We start from the raw sequence: 15,364 nt of genomic DNA, 5'->3' as shown, positions 1-15,364 counted from the left end.
ATTCTTTATAAAGTAAAGGAAACAACGATGACGATTCTCTTTTAAGAATGAGAGGAAAGAAAAGAAAAAAATTTAAAATCGATTTAAAAAACAAAAGCAATTTTTTCATTCCTTTTTTTATTTCTGTTGTTGTCCTTGAAATTTATTTTGGGCTTACTTATTATTTCTCCATATAAATTTCTGATAATATTAAACTTTTTATAAGCGAAGCGAATGTAACATGTATGATTGAAAGCTATTTTTCCTTTAGTAACAATGTACAAAGGTAAATGCTTGTACAACCTTCCTATCCTGCTTATGGAATAAACAGTTTTGATTATTTAAACAATTCAATAAATGAAATGTACACTCTAAGCTCCTCTATGTAAAAAGAACATTCAAAAAACTTAGGATCGCATCATTTTTCTTTTGTTGATGCTTTTGAAAGTGTTATGATGAGCAATAAAACATGTGGTATATTAACAACTGAGAAAAAAGTATCAACTTAAGATTGCTATGATTATGCAAATGGAACTATTATGCAAGGTTTCGCTATTGCTTTGCCTAGACATATTGAAAATTTTAGAATGGTTGCGACTAAATTTGAAAAGTTAGCTTTGTAATTCCCAAATTAAGAAGAGCAGCTGAAGAGAAGCACAATATAATTAATGTAAGAATAGTATATTATTGAAATTTAGACCATGTAAGACGTTTATATTAAGAATATTTTTTAATATTTAGTCAAGATTTTTATTGATGGGCTTTAGTTGATGCTTGATTCTTCAACTTAAGCAAGAGTACTTTTACTTATTATTTCACTTATTCTGGAGATTTTTTTCTATTTATTTATTTGGCTTCCTATCCTGAGTACTATTAGTATTGAAGTTATAAGAATTAGATCTATGGTCACTATGATTCCTTTAGAAATATGTTAAAAACTAGATCTATTAGAATGCTTATTTTATCTTATTCCAATAGAAATAATAATGGTTGATTAAAATTATAGTTTTTTTTTTTTCAAAACATTTTTTTATAATAAATAGAAATATGTATATGTAAATACTAACTTATTTCAGAGAATTTCTTTTTTCTAGATTTTTTGTTTGTATTTGTATATAATTTTTATTTAAACTTTCTTTTCTTTCTTTTTTTATATATTAATTTTAATTTTGTTTTCTGTTAAAATATATAATTTATACTGATTAGCATTATATCATATCGTTTAGTGTATTTAATAAAAAAATATATAAATGCAAAAAAATACCTTTAAGAATTTTCATAATCATTAAAATTCTCCAAATTTCAACATTAAGATATTTGAAATAAAAAACAGTAGAAAGAGTACACAAAATAAATCTAAAAACAATTTATTAAACATAAGTTTGCCTACATTAAAAGATCGTCAAAAATCTCCTTTAAATAAATTAAAAGAAAATTATTTTAACACGACATAAAACATTCTTGAAAAAAAGGGATAAAATTAAAAAGAAAAAATAAATTAAAATTTAATTGGAAATGTAACCAAAATAAGCAATGTAGTTTATATTTTAGGCTCTTCTTCAAATGATTTACTTTATTATTTAGAAAATCATAAATAACTGGAATAATAAATAAAAGAAATGACAGAAAAAATGATAGCTTAAGATTTTTTAAAAGCCCAAAAATTACGAGGGGATAAAATTTTAAATTTATATGAAAAGTTCTTTATTGAAATTGTTTTAAGTAAAGAAAAAGAAGGAATGAAAGAAATCGCTCAAGTTTTAAAAACAGAATTTCAAACTTTATTTTCTTATTATGAAAAATATATATAAACCGTTGAAGAAAATTTTTAAAAAATTAATGTCTTTTAAGACAAAGAAATTTTTCTTATTACTGATTTTTATGAAGGACTAAAAATGCTTATGGAGACATACAATTATTATTATAGAGTAAATAATTATTTTTCTTATATTCATTTTTTAAAATAAAGGAATAAGAAGTTTTTGGAAAAACTAAACCTGAACATAATATTTATGTGAAAAGCATTTATTAATTTAAAGGACTCTTAAAAATTGATCAAAAAAATTAAAACGTTTGTAAGCTTTTTGAAGATTTGGAAAGTTTATTAAAGAATAATTATGATAAAATAGACGCCTATTTATTAAAAATAGATAAATTAACAAAAGAAAACGACGAACTAACAAAATTGTGTATAGATCTTTAAAACTAAAAGAATGAATAATCATATTTATAATTAAAATAAATGAAACAAAAAGAAAGTAAAATTATAAAATACAAATAAAAAAAAAAACTAAAAAAAAAAAGCTCAATCATAAAGTTAAAATGCTTTAAATTAAAATTCAAATGTTTTTGCTTAAATTCAATAATTAGAAGAATTTTACACACAACAAGTAGCTAATTTAAAAGAAGAAAACAAAAAACTCCAGCAATAAAACAAAAACATAACAAAAAAACTGAACATATTAATCACCCAGACTAAAAACTAAGAAGACCAAATTGACTAAGGCAATCCAGAAAAAGAGGCTATTCGATAAAAACTGAAATAATATACAACTACAGACAAACAAATATAATGCACATTTATCCAAAACGATAATATAAATAAATTTTTGAACCGTAAAGATAATAATAATATATTTGATATATTATTAAAACCCACCCTATATTTAAATAATGCTACTATTTAACCTTTGACTTGGGTTTTTTTCATAATTAATTGCATTTTAGGGGAAAAGCTTATGTGCGATATATTAGATGAAGTTGATTTTAGGCCAAAAACACCTATCAATCAATTTACATGCGAGTGGTTTTTAAAAAAATTCGGCAATAAAGACATTGCGGAGTCTTTCTTAAAAGATTTTTTAGCAAGTTTAAGAAAATACTCAAAAGATCACGACAGAGTACATATTTTCGCTGAACAAAACGGTCTAAATGATCTACTTTTTAATGATGAAGAAGAAGATAATTAGTAATTTTAACTAAGAAACATATCGTCGTTCTAACAAATAGGCATTTCTAGGGAAAAATTTAAAAAAATGTACATGAAAACCTCTGAAACAATAACCATAATGCACAAAATTGCTTATTTAATTAGAATGACGAATCGAAATTATTTCGGTTAAAACTAGATTTTACCTTTTTTCCCTAATATAACTCAAAGATGTTTAGATTTGATTCCAAACGATTATTGTTTAAGAATATGGGAAGCCATATGTCAGGAAGAAAATTTATATAAAATCGATATTTAATTATTAGAATAAAAATTCAAAAAAATTACACAATAAGACTTTTAATAAAGGAAGAATAATAATAATTTAATAATTCAATAATAACAAAATTAAACTTAAACTATTACTTTTTCAGAAGAAGAAGCCAATTTTTTAAGATTCGATACTTTAAATAAATGTATACTGGATACTTTCGTAGACTAAAGATTTTATGAATTAGAAAGTATATATTCAGCTCTTAAATTAAAATCGAATTCAAGATATGAATGTATGATTACTTTTGATGATTATTCCAAAATAATATCTAAGGTTTAGCCTAATAAAAGCTAAAGGTGGTTAGAAATTACTTATAGGGAATTCTGCTAGGCAATCATTTCAGATAAAACTTAGTTGAATGTGGCAATTTTGAAGCTTATTCCATATTTGGTAAATGATGACTGCAAAAAGGACAATTTTTTGAATATTTAATTAAATACAAATAACTTTTAATAAGATAAAACTGAAGAAGTTAAAAATAAAAATTCATTTACTAAAAATAATTTAAATAAAAAAGATAAATTAAGTATCAGTAATGTTTAATAAATAAATTCATCGATTATTAATGTACCTTAAAATATTAAAAAATCCAGTAAAGGTGAATTTTCCAAATGATTAAAATATTAATGGAAATATAAAAAATGCCCCGAGAAAATTAGATGCCCTTTAAGAAATGTCACTTTTTAAAGAAAAAGTAAATACTTTGTATGATTTTGTTAATCAAATGGGATTATTAGAGGAAACTTATAAAATTATATTTCCTTTAATAAAATAAATAGAATAAAGAAATTAAAATTTATAAGCAGTTCATATGCAGTTGAAAGATGATTTTGCACAATTGCCTTAAGGAATCGCTAAATAAACAAAATATGACGCTTTTGAGGAAAGAAATAAAACTTAATTAATGATTAATATAGAAAGTGCGTGGAATAAATTTAGAAAAATTCTTGCTTTTATATCTATTTCGTGAAGATTTTCGATTTATTATTAAGAATTTATATATATATTCTTATTAATAAAATATTTTTGTTCTTGTTTGTTTTTAATCTATTTATTAGGTTTTAAATAAAATGATTAAAGATTTTAATAATTAATTATAATTATTTTTAATATATAGATAAGACTTTAATTTTAATCAATTTAATAAATTAATATAGAGTTGAATCTTTTTTTTTATTTTAATTATTATATATTAAATTGCATTAATTAATAATTTAAATTTCATAAAAAGATAACTAAAATTAAATAAAAAAATTAATTTTATTTTTGTTTTTGGGTTAATATAATAAATAATAATAAATAAATTTTAAAAATAAAAATCAATATGATTATAAAATGTAATTTATTTTTTTATATTGCAGATATATTTAGCTTTTAAAATTTTATATTATAATAATTTTTTAAGCAAAAACTAACTATTAAACTATAATATATAATATAAAACTTTGTATATATATTGTTATTTAATCATTGTATGTAATCAATTATTTATATTTTTTTATTAATATGTTTCATGTTTCTCATATTCTTCATATTATTATTACCACCATTATTCTTCTTTTAAGATAACTAAAGATAAAATTCAAATTATGTTTACTATTTTTCTATTTCTGGTTATATAATTTTTAAATATTCTTCTATTAATTAGTCAGCTAAGTCATTTTATTCAGAATTATTCATTCTAGTTAAATTTACATTTTATAATTTATCATGTATTACTTATTCTGCAAATAAATTATTTTTTTATTTTTAAAAAATAATAAATGTTTATTTTTTACATAATAATTATTATCTTTTTTAATCAAAAATTTACTTTTTTTGTGAATCTCTTATATTTTATTAATATAAATTCATTTTCTATTTTTATTATCATAACTCATATATATATAAAATTTTCTATATAGAAATAATACTTAATGAATCATACATTACAATGATTTATATTCATTTTATTAATGATTATTTTATTATTATTGATAATTTTACATTTTTTTATTATTTAAATTAATATTTTTTACAAAATATTTTTTATAAAAAAACAAAAAAAAATTGAATTAAAAAAAATATATATAAAATACACAGATAATATTCTAAAAAAAAAAAAAAAATTATTATTAATTTTTTTTTTTTTTTTTTCAATAAATATTATTTTTTTATTTTTTCTTTATTTTATATTTTTTAATTTTTAAAGTCAAATAATTAAAAAAATTATCTTTAAGTTTCATTATTAAAAGATGAATCTGTATTATCTTCAAATATATTATTTTAAATTTAAAAGTTTTACATAAAATATAATTTTTTATTATATAATAATATAATTCCGTATTAAATATAAATTTATATAGTCTAAAAATGCAATAAGCTATTTATTACAAAATTTAAATTATTATTTTTATAATTTATTTATTAAGTATTTTTGTTTCCAAAAAGAATATTAATATATGTTTTTACCATTAATTTGAAATAATTTACATATTTTCAAATATATTTTACAGTTTGCTTTATTGAGATATTTTTTTTATTTATTCTATACCATATAAATACTTTTTTTGAAAAAAAACTAAAATTATTCTATTTTTTGTAAAAAATATATAAAGGATTTTTATTTTATATATGTACAATAAAATAATTTTAATTTTACTTTTTATTTATGCTTTCATAAATTTCATAATGTATAAATATATTATTTGTTTTCTTAAATTCAACTTTTAAACAAGAATTTTAAATTTTATTTTTACAAAAATATTCAATAAATATAGTATATTTATACTTTTTTAATTCATCCTTGTTTCTTAAATTTCAATATTACTTATTTATAAACCTATGTAAAAAAAATATAAATAAATTATTTTAATTTTCTAAAATAAAATATCATCATTGTTTAATATATATTTTTTAAGTCAGAATTTTCCATATATTTATAATATTTATTTATTATCTGTATAATGTTAAAAAAATTATATTAAATAGTTTTAATATTTAATTTTAAAATCTTTGATATATATTAATTCAATTATTACATTTTATTAATTATCTAAAATAGCAATCATACTGTTAACAAACTAAAAAAAATTGAATTAATTTATATTAAATAAAAATATATCAATAATAATAGTATTTGTTTAATAAATATATTTGAAATTAAAATTTAATACAATTTGAATAAAGGTATATTTTATAATAATAAACTTTAAAAAACTTAAATAATTTATTTTAAAAAAGAACTTTATATTTTATTATAACAATAAATAATAAAAATACAAAGGCTAAAATAACTAATTACAAAATTATAAAAAAAAAATTAAAAAATAAGAAAGAATATAAAGAAATAATAAAAAACATACAAAGAATGATTATATAAATAAATAAATAATATAAAAAACAATAATTAAAAAGATGCCATAAAAATCATATAAAAACTACAATATAAAAGCCTAAAAATCTAATAATAAAATCTAAAATTAACTCTTAATTACTATAATTTAATTGATTTTCATTTTGAATTTATTTTTCTTAATTTAAATCTAAGACTACATTAGTTTTAAAAATTTAAACAATTTACTTATTATTAACTTAATTTAAACTTCTTAGTAACCCATTATTATCTTTTTGTAATGAAATTTTAAGAAGAATTTCAATAATTGCATTTTAATGGGTTTAAAATAATAAAATATCGACATCAACTATTCCCAATTTTTAAGTATACCAAAAATGAATATTTTTCTAATAATTATAAATTCCTTTATCATCAATAAATCTAACTTATTAAACACTTAAATACTTACTATAACTATTATCAGCAAACATAATTCTAGTATACATATGATCCCCTACTTTATATACAGGAGTCGTCTTATCAAGGAAGGAATTACACTAAATATTTTCACAAAAAAACCCTTTCGTATCTAAATCTGCCACAACTATACATTATTAACCTTTATCGCACCCATCTGAAATTTATTTAGAAATTTATAAATGAAATACTTACACTTAATCCCTATTTGTGAAAACTCTAATTTAAAATTTGTGACTTCGAATGACTTTTTCTAAAAAAATAAAATTTACTTATAAGCAAATTATTTAATAAATAGTTCTATTATCTATTATTGTATTTTATGTAAGTTAATAAACATCTATCAATGGAATTTTAATATTCACTTAAGAAAAATCATTTGATGAATATTAAAGATATTTAGAATCTAATTTCTTATAATTTTCACAATCAGAAGCATATTCAAAATTCCATTTTAATTTTTAAAGACATTCTTAGCTTGGAATTTATAATCTTTAAGAATCAAAAATAACTTAATCAACAATATACTAAGAAGAGCCTTCCACTTAAAACTAGCAATTTGAAATAACTATAAGATTATATATTTTATTAAAAAGTTCCCATTCACATTACATATCAATCTCTTTTCTTTAGAAATCAGGATTTTCTATACATTCCCAAGTTGATCCTTTTTTTAAAATAAATTAAGGGCTGTTACATTTACAAAAGTCTTGATTTACTATATTTGCCATTTCTGGTTGTCTGCATTTTATACATACTCCTCCACTATCACACCCGTTATCGAAGTTTTAACAAAAACAAGAGGGATGACAATTGGATTTAATACAAGACCTTCTATCAGCCTATAATGTATGCCCTTATTCACATTCGATACATATATCAGAATTTTCTTTACATTTAAGACACGTAGAATTACATTAGAAAATTTTTAAGCATTAAAATGGATTATAAGAAAAAACTGAGAAACCTTGATTACATTCGCATTCATTTTTTTATTTATTAAGAGTTGAATTAGGTGGACATTTGGTACATATAGATGTATATTTTTGACATTCTGAGCAATTAGAGAAATTACATTCTTCTATTATTTAACACTTTAGAGAGCCTTCTTCAATCACTGGAAAGTAACCTTCATAACAAATGCAATTAATTGAATCTTCAGAATATGAGTTTTTGGGACAGGTAACAGCATTATTTCCTCCATTATTTTTTATTTTTTCACATTCTAGTAAATTTTGTTATAAATTTTTACTTACATAGTCTTAGTCACATACACATGATTGACCATCTATAGAAAAATGAGAATTTTAAGGACATTTTAAGCATACAGAAGAATTAGGGAAACATTAATAACAACTAGGGTTACATTTAGGTATTTTACGACAACTCAAAGGGTTTAAGAAAACTTAAAAGAAACCTTCAGAGCATACACAAGACTTTTTTTCAAGATCTAAATTGGTATTTTTTGGGCATAAGCAAGCCGTTTCGTCATCACTTAGAATAGCGTTTAAAGGACAAAGACATTCTTATTAATTTTCAGACAAATATCCATTTAAAGGACATTGGCATGATTTTTAGTCTTTAGAAAGTAACGAATATTACGGGCATTTTACACATATATCAGAATTACATCGACATTATGAGCAGGATTTGTCACAATCTGGTACTTTTACGCATACAAAAGTTTCTATGCTTTATTAAAAGTACCCTTCGTTACATTAACAAGATATTTAGCCTAGAATATTTTAATTTTGTAAAAAAGACGAATTCTGCGGACATACACATTCATCATTTTTTAAAATACTGAAATCTGGACAGGTACAAGCAGTTTTATTCGGCAATAAAATCCCATTCAAAGGACATTTAATACAAATATCAGAATTTATCTAACATTATAAACATGAAGGAGAACATTAGGGTATTTTTCTACAGAAAAATTACCCATTAGTAAGTGCAGATTCATAAAAATCTGAATTACATTTGCAAGTTTATAATTAAATGTCAAAAAATGAATTCGATGGGCATATACATTTTTCTAAATTTAACGATAAAATTGAATTTCCAGCACATTAACAGGACTCTTTATTTGAAGACAAAAGAGAGTTTTCAGGACATTTACAAGTTATTTAATCTTCCGATAGAATTGAATTTTGGGGACATCTAATACATATTCTGGTTGAAGTTCTACAAGCTAAGCACGAAGGATCACATACAAGGTTTAGCCTGCATGTATTATTGGATGTTTATATAAAGTTTTTATCACATTGACACTGATTTCCTTAAAACGAAGAATTTCGAACACAATCACAAGTCTTTCCATTAGCTGAAGGCATAGAAAGTTATTCACAAATACACAAAGTTTGATCTTCAGTTAATTTACTATAAGAAGGACATTCTATGCAAATATTTGTATTTAGTTAACATTATATACAACTAGGATGACAAACTGGTATTGGTTAACATACTAAAGGGTTTATTTATGAAGGATTATATCCTAAAGGACATTTGCAAGTTTGATTTGTGCAATTATTTATGTAATCACAATATATATTAAGGTTTTTTATTCCCCAGAATGAATTTTCTTTTTTTATTTTGGTTGAAAATTATAATTAAAATGTTGAAGATGAAGGAGCAAATTAACGAGAGCGTAAACTTACTCTATATGAAGGCTGATCTTGGATATATTCATTGTTTTTACATTTATATTTTATAGCAGATGAAGATTCAAGTTAACTGCAATTAAATGACAATACTATTTTTTTTATATAATATTTTATATATATATTATTTTATAAAAATAAAAAATTTACTTTATGTTTTATCTACACGTAAATATATTTCATCATCAAACGATATATTTTCTAAAAAAAGATCAAATTAAACAACACATCTTTAAGCTTTTACTAACATTATTACATCCTTCTATATAATTGTTTTTTAATCAAAGTTTTGTGATAATCCAAATATTTCTTAAATAGTTTGAAAGTCGTCCAAACTACATTAGGAAACAGTTCCTTATTTATTATTTTGTATTTACCATTCATATATTTCTTGAGATTTTATTTTTTGGCCGGCGAAATCGTTTAATATTAATACATTTCTTTGAACTAATGATTAAGTATTTATATTATTTAATAATATTAATAATAATATTATTAGACTCAATTGTTATTTTTATATCATGATTATTGATTAAAATAAATATTTTGTCGGCTTTTTATTTACTTTGTTTATTATTTTTTTATTAATTTTTTTTGTTTTAAATAAATATTTAAATATATTTTGAATTTTTTATTTCGCGAAGAACGAATAACTTTTCAATTAACCTTTTTATAAAATTGATTTTAAATATTTTTTTAAGTATACATTTATTAAGGAAATCTTAGTTTTTATTAAAATAACTGAAAAAATTAAATTATTAATATATAGAAAATATATAATTATATTTATTATTAAACAAAAATTTCAAAAAAATTATTTTTTTTAAAAAAATATATATATTATTATTAAAAATTTTTCGTATCTCTTTAAAAATAAAATTAACTTAAAAAGTGCGTTAAAAGTGATTTAATTTTTTAAAAGAAAAAAAGAAAAATATATGAATTTAATAGATTATTTTAATAAATATAAATATATTAAATTAATTATATTATATAATATAAAAATAAACTGAAAATCGTTTTTTTTATAAAGTACAAGTATTACATACAATATTTATTAAACATTTTTAAGTATTTAGAAACAATTTTTATCTTATTTATTACAAATTTTTTATATTTGTTTTGCAATTATTTACATTGAAAACATAATTAAAAATAATAGAATTTTTTTTTTTATATTTATATATATTAAATTTATTCAATATAATATAATGCTAAGACTATTAAAATAAAATTTATTATTTAAATAATTAATTGATATAATTAAAGATATAATTAATTCTTAAAAAAACAATTAAAAAAAAAGAAAGAAATTTAATATTTAATATATATGAATTTTGCGTTTATTATAATTAATTTTCAAACATATTTATAAGCATGCAAATAATAATTAAAATATATATTTAAAAAAAATATTATTTTTAAATTAAATAATAAAATAGAATTTATAAAATCTAATATAAAGGTATAACTTCGTTTTATTTACTTTTTTTTATTAAAAATAATATATAATTAATTATTTATTATATAATTTTATTCAATTTATATTCATTTAAATTATTTATTTATTTATACTTTCATTTATTTCGTTTTATTAATAATCTTCTTATATAGTTTATTTATTTTTAAAATTTTTACTTAATATTGTTTTTTCTATAGTATAAATATATTAATTTATTTAATCCTCCTATATTTATAAATTATTCATATTTTACAGCTAATTATTCCATATAGGGAAAATTCCATTAATTTTTCTTAAATAAGCAATACATGATGCAATCAGAATTTAAAAATCATATTGATAAAACATATAATCTTTAATATATATAAAAGAATAAATATAGAATATAAAATAATAAAACCTATAATTAAAATATTAGCTAATGATTAATAATCTTTTTCTAATTACATAATTAAATTATCAATTTAATTTTGTTATAAATTTTTAATTTATATTTTTTAATTATTATTATTCGAGCATTATTATTATACATCTTCAATTTATTGTTAATTATTTTTCTCTTTTAAAGAATTTGAAATTTACTCTTCGCCTTAAATATAATCATCTTAAAATATTATACCTTGTGTAAAATAATATTAAATTAAATCTAAATAAGTTATTTATTATAAATTCCAATTTAATTTATTTATTAAACTTTATTCTGCTAGTTTAAACAAATCTGGATTATGTTCATGTAATCCAGTATATTTTTTTAGTTTACTAATAAAAGGTATATTTTCATCTAATTCTATAGCTTTTGCTTTATTATTTAAAAATTTATAAATATTTATTTTAAAAATAAAAAAATATTTACCTGCTAACATTAAAGAAGCTGCTGCATATATTTAATAAAAATGAATACTTTTTTAATTGTTTTCAAAGTTTTACATCATATAATCTAAATAATATATAGCTAAATGAGTTGTATTTAATGAATTATGTAATTTATGAGATGATAAAAAGATAAGTTCTATTAATTAATTTCTATACTTTTTTTTCGAAAAAAATAATATAAATTTATATATTTTTATTAAATAAATATAATTTACATTTAAATAATCATTATATGGACAAAAATTTATTTAATCTAATCTCTTTTTGCACATATTTTAATATATTTATTTTAAATTAAATGAAGCCAAAAATTGCATTTTTTTAGTATTATATGAATAATTATCGTTATATACATTTGCTCCACAATAAAAGCAATTATATTGAGAATAATTTTTTTTATGTTAACATGATTTAATTGGGCTTATTTAGTTAATTTATTAAGATTATTCTTCTATTTCGTGTATTAAGATTGTCACTTAGTTGTTTTCTGAATTCATTTTTTAATCTGTTAATTTATATATTAAATATTTTTATATAAAATTTATTAATTTTTTTATCAAATTTTTATTTATTTATAATTATTTGCAAATTTCTTAATAAAATAATTAATTTAATTATTTTATTTTTTTAATTTACAATATTTGTAATTACAGGATTAAAATATTTAGAATTTTATAAAACTGAATAATTATTATTAGAATAAATTTTATATTATTAAAATTAATAATGTTAGTTTAATAAATGTGACAACTTAATTATATAATTCTTATAAAATAAAAATGTTTTCTTAAATAATGTTTACATTTATATCCAATAAATAAAATATCAGAAAAAAAAAAAAAAACATTAATTAATTAAATTTTTTAATATAAAAAAAAAACAACTAATAAATACCAAAAACAATAATTAAAAATATAAAATAAAAATTTTCATATATAATAAAAAATTGAAATACAGCCTACTATATGAAATCCATCGAAGAAATTCGATAATTAGATGTTTTAGACAAATTATCAAAACGCCATCTTTCTTTTAATAAAAGATTAGTACAAATAAATGGCCATTTATTTTGTTATTACAGACATTAAAAATAAACAAATCCGAAATAGGGGGTATAACTTTTAAATATAATCCAAATATTAAATGAACAAAAAAAAAATACATACAAAAATTAAGAGTAAATATGCAAAATGAATTCTTTTGCAATAGAATTTGATGAAGAAAATTTAATAGAATTTAGCAAAAATCAAAAATATTAATTAGAAGATTATCAAAATACCTTTTTGGGTAATAATACTAGTAGTATAAATAAAAAAGAATAACAAAATAAAAAAATAAGATGGTTATTTTTATGCAAGAACATGCAAGAAAGAGAAAAGTGGATCTATACATTAGAAAAAGGGATATTTATTTTAAACAATTTACTAGAAAATAATATATCATCTGAAATGATGTAACAATAAATTTAAGAAAAGTAAAATACAGAATAAATGGAAGAAATATAAAATCAAAATAAAGGAAACGAGTGTCTTTTTTTTGAAAAAGAAAAAGGATAAGAAATTTAAGAATTAGAAGGATAAGAATCACTAGAAAAAGATGATTTTTAATAAATGTATGAAGCAAAAAAACAATTTATTTGCTTTTAGGAATAATTAAAGAAAAAAAAAGAATAGGAAGAGAAATTATAAGAAGAAGAAACTAAAAAAGAAGAACTAGAAAGAGAGAAAAAAAAAAAAGAATAATAATAAATAGAAGAAAAAGTAAAAAAAGAAAAATAAGAAGAATAGGCGAAAATTCAAAATCAAAAAAAATTTTATGAAAATGCATTCGAATATAGATTTTCGATGTGTATTTTATAAAACTTCTAAGGCGAAAATTGGTCCAAAAAAAGCAAAAATATAAAAGAAATTGCACTCTTTTAATTGCTTGGGCTATTTGTGAAAAATGCGCATTAAACTATTACATAAATAATAGATGATAAGGAATAAAGAGAACAAATTTTATAAAAAAAAGAAATAAAAAATGTATTTTTTTATCTAAAATTTAGTTTTGTGGAAAGAAATAGTAAATTTTTGAATAATTTTTCTTAAAAAAACCTTTCTTATGAATTTAAAGTTTTAAATTAAATAAATAATATTTTCATGAAACAAAGGGAAAAAAACTCCACTTTTAATATTAAAAGTCCCTTATCTGGATATTTCTAATACAAAGGCTTTAGTGTTTTAGTAATTTGCAAAGTGAATGTTTTTTAGGAATTTTTTGAATAAGTTATAGAAGGAGCTAAAATAAACGAAGAAGGTATTTTCGAAGAATATTTAAAATATGATGGAATAAAAGAAAATTTAAAAATATTAGGAAAAGAGTTAAAAATAAAAGAACATAAAGTTTCATTTTTAGAAATAAAATAAAATATTTTTTTAACTTTTCCCTTATAAGTTTTCAAAAGCTCAAAAAATTTTGGTGAAGTTTAATTAAGAGTTTTTAATCTAAATAGTTCTAATAATTTAGAAGAAAATAATGATGAGGAATATTTTTAAAACCTTTTTTTTGTCAAAAACACTCTTGATATTTTACCCGTACTATATACAGGTTCTAATAACATTAAAAAACACTCAGAAAAAAACTTAAGAATAAGACCAGAATTTTTATACTAAAATACAAAAAACCAATATTTATAATTAAATCCAGATGCCTTAGATGATGAAGAAAATGAGGAAAACAAAGAAGATTTAAAATAAATATTTTAATAATGGTATTTAATGTTACATTTTGTTAATGATTTTTTATAAGAAATCGAATCTTTTGAGTATAATTTAATTGCAGATAGCTTTATTTTTAGCTAATTAATGCACAAGAAAGGCATAAACATATATTTTTTAGGTTTATTAACCGAAAAAACATAAATTCCATTTATATATTAAATTTGTTTAATAGAAATGATAAGTAGAAGTGCAAAAAAAATTATACACGAAAAACTTATTTAGGAATATTTACAAGAAAAAGAAATTATTATTGAATATTTAAATTTAATAATTTTTGAAAATAATGAAGATGTATGGAAATAAATTTAAGATTAAGTTTTTTAAGATTTTAATTTTTCATTCTCAGAAAAAAAAAAAAAAGAAATTAAAAAAGGAGCATTTTTAAATGCCTTAATTTATCATTTAAATATCAAGATTTTTTACACTTTTGATATTTTACAAGGCAAAAACAAACTCTCTCTTTTAAATTTTGGTGAGTTTTTACCTAAAGTGAATACTTATTGTATTGATTAAGTCGATTGTTTATAAATAAATTCTCTCTATTCACTTAATTAAACTTAAAAAGACCATAT

At 19.1% G+C, this 15,364-nt stretch overlaps 1 protein-coding gene across 1 annotated transcript, besides 8 other annotated features; it reads left to right on the top strand. All coding sequences in view use genetic code 6, as the record gives it.

Moving 5' to 3' along the window:
• Positions 1 to 341: 341 nt before the first annotated feature.
• Positions 342 to 973, top strand: IMG5_158490 (hypothetical protein; the record flags this gene model as incomplete). The annotated part of the gene is made up of 2 exons (XM_004030516.1): positions 342 to 682; positions 958 to 973. The coding sequence occupies 2 exons, from the start codon at positions 342 to 344 to the stop codon at positions 971 to 973; spliced, it is 357 nt and encodes a 118-aa protein (XP_004030564.1).
• A 1,284-nt stretch (positions 974 to 2,257) lies between these two features.
• Positions 2,258 to 2,282: a microsatellite.
• Positions 2,283 to 5,191: 2,909 nt separating this feature from the next.
• Positions 5,192 to 5,227: a microsatellite.
• A 21-nt stretch (positions 5,228 to 5,248) lies between these two features.
• Positions 5,249 to 5,278: a microsatellite.
• Positions 5,279 to 9,797: 4,519 nt separating this feature from the next.
• Positions 9,798 to 9,829: a microsatellite.
• A 917-nt stretch (positions 9,830 to 10,746) lies between these two features.
• Positions 10,747 to 10,786: a microsatellite.
• Positions 10,787 to 10,941: 155 nt separating this feature from the next.
• Positions 10,942 to 10,976: a microsatellite.
• A 1,580-nt stretch (positions 10,977 to 12,556) lies between these two features.
• Positions 12,557 to 12,606: a microsatellite.
• Positions 12,607 to 13,488: 882 nt separating this feature from the next.
• Positions 13,489 to 13,551: a microsatellite.
• Between the last annotated feature and the right edge of the window lie 1,813 nt (positions 13,552 to 15,364).

Source organism: Ichthyophthirius multifiliis (assembly GCF_000220395.1).
Source record: "Ichthyophthirius multifiliis unplaced genomic scaffold scaff_1120509251201, whole genome shotgun sequence".
Taxonomy (NCBI): domain Eukaryota; phylum Ciliophora; class Oligohymenophorea; order Hymenostomatida; genus Ichthyophthirius; species Ichthyophthirius multifiliis.
The sequence above is the reverse complement of the archived record's forward strand: the minus strand, read 5'-3'. Positions and strand labels throughout refer to the sequence as shown.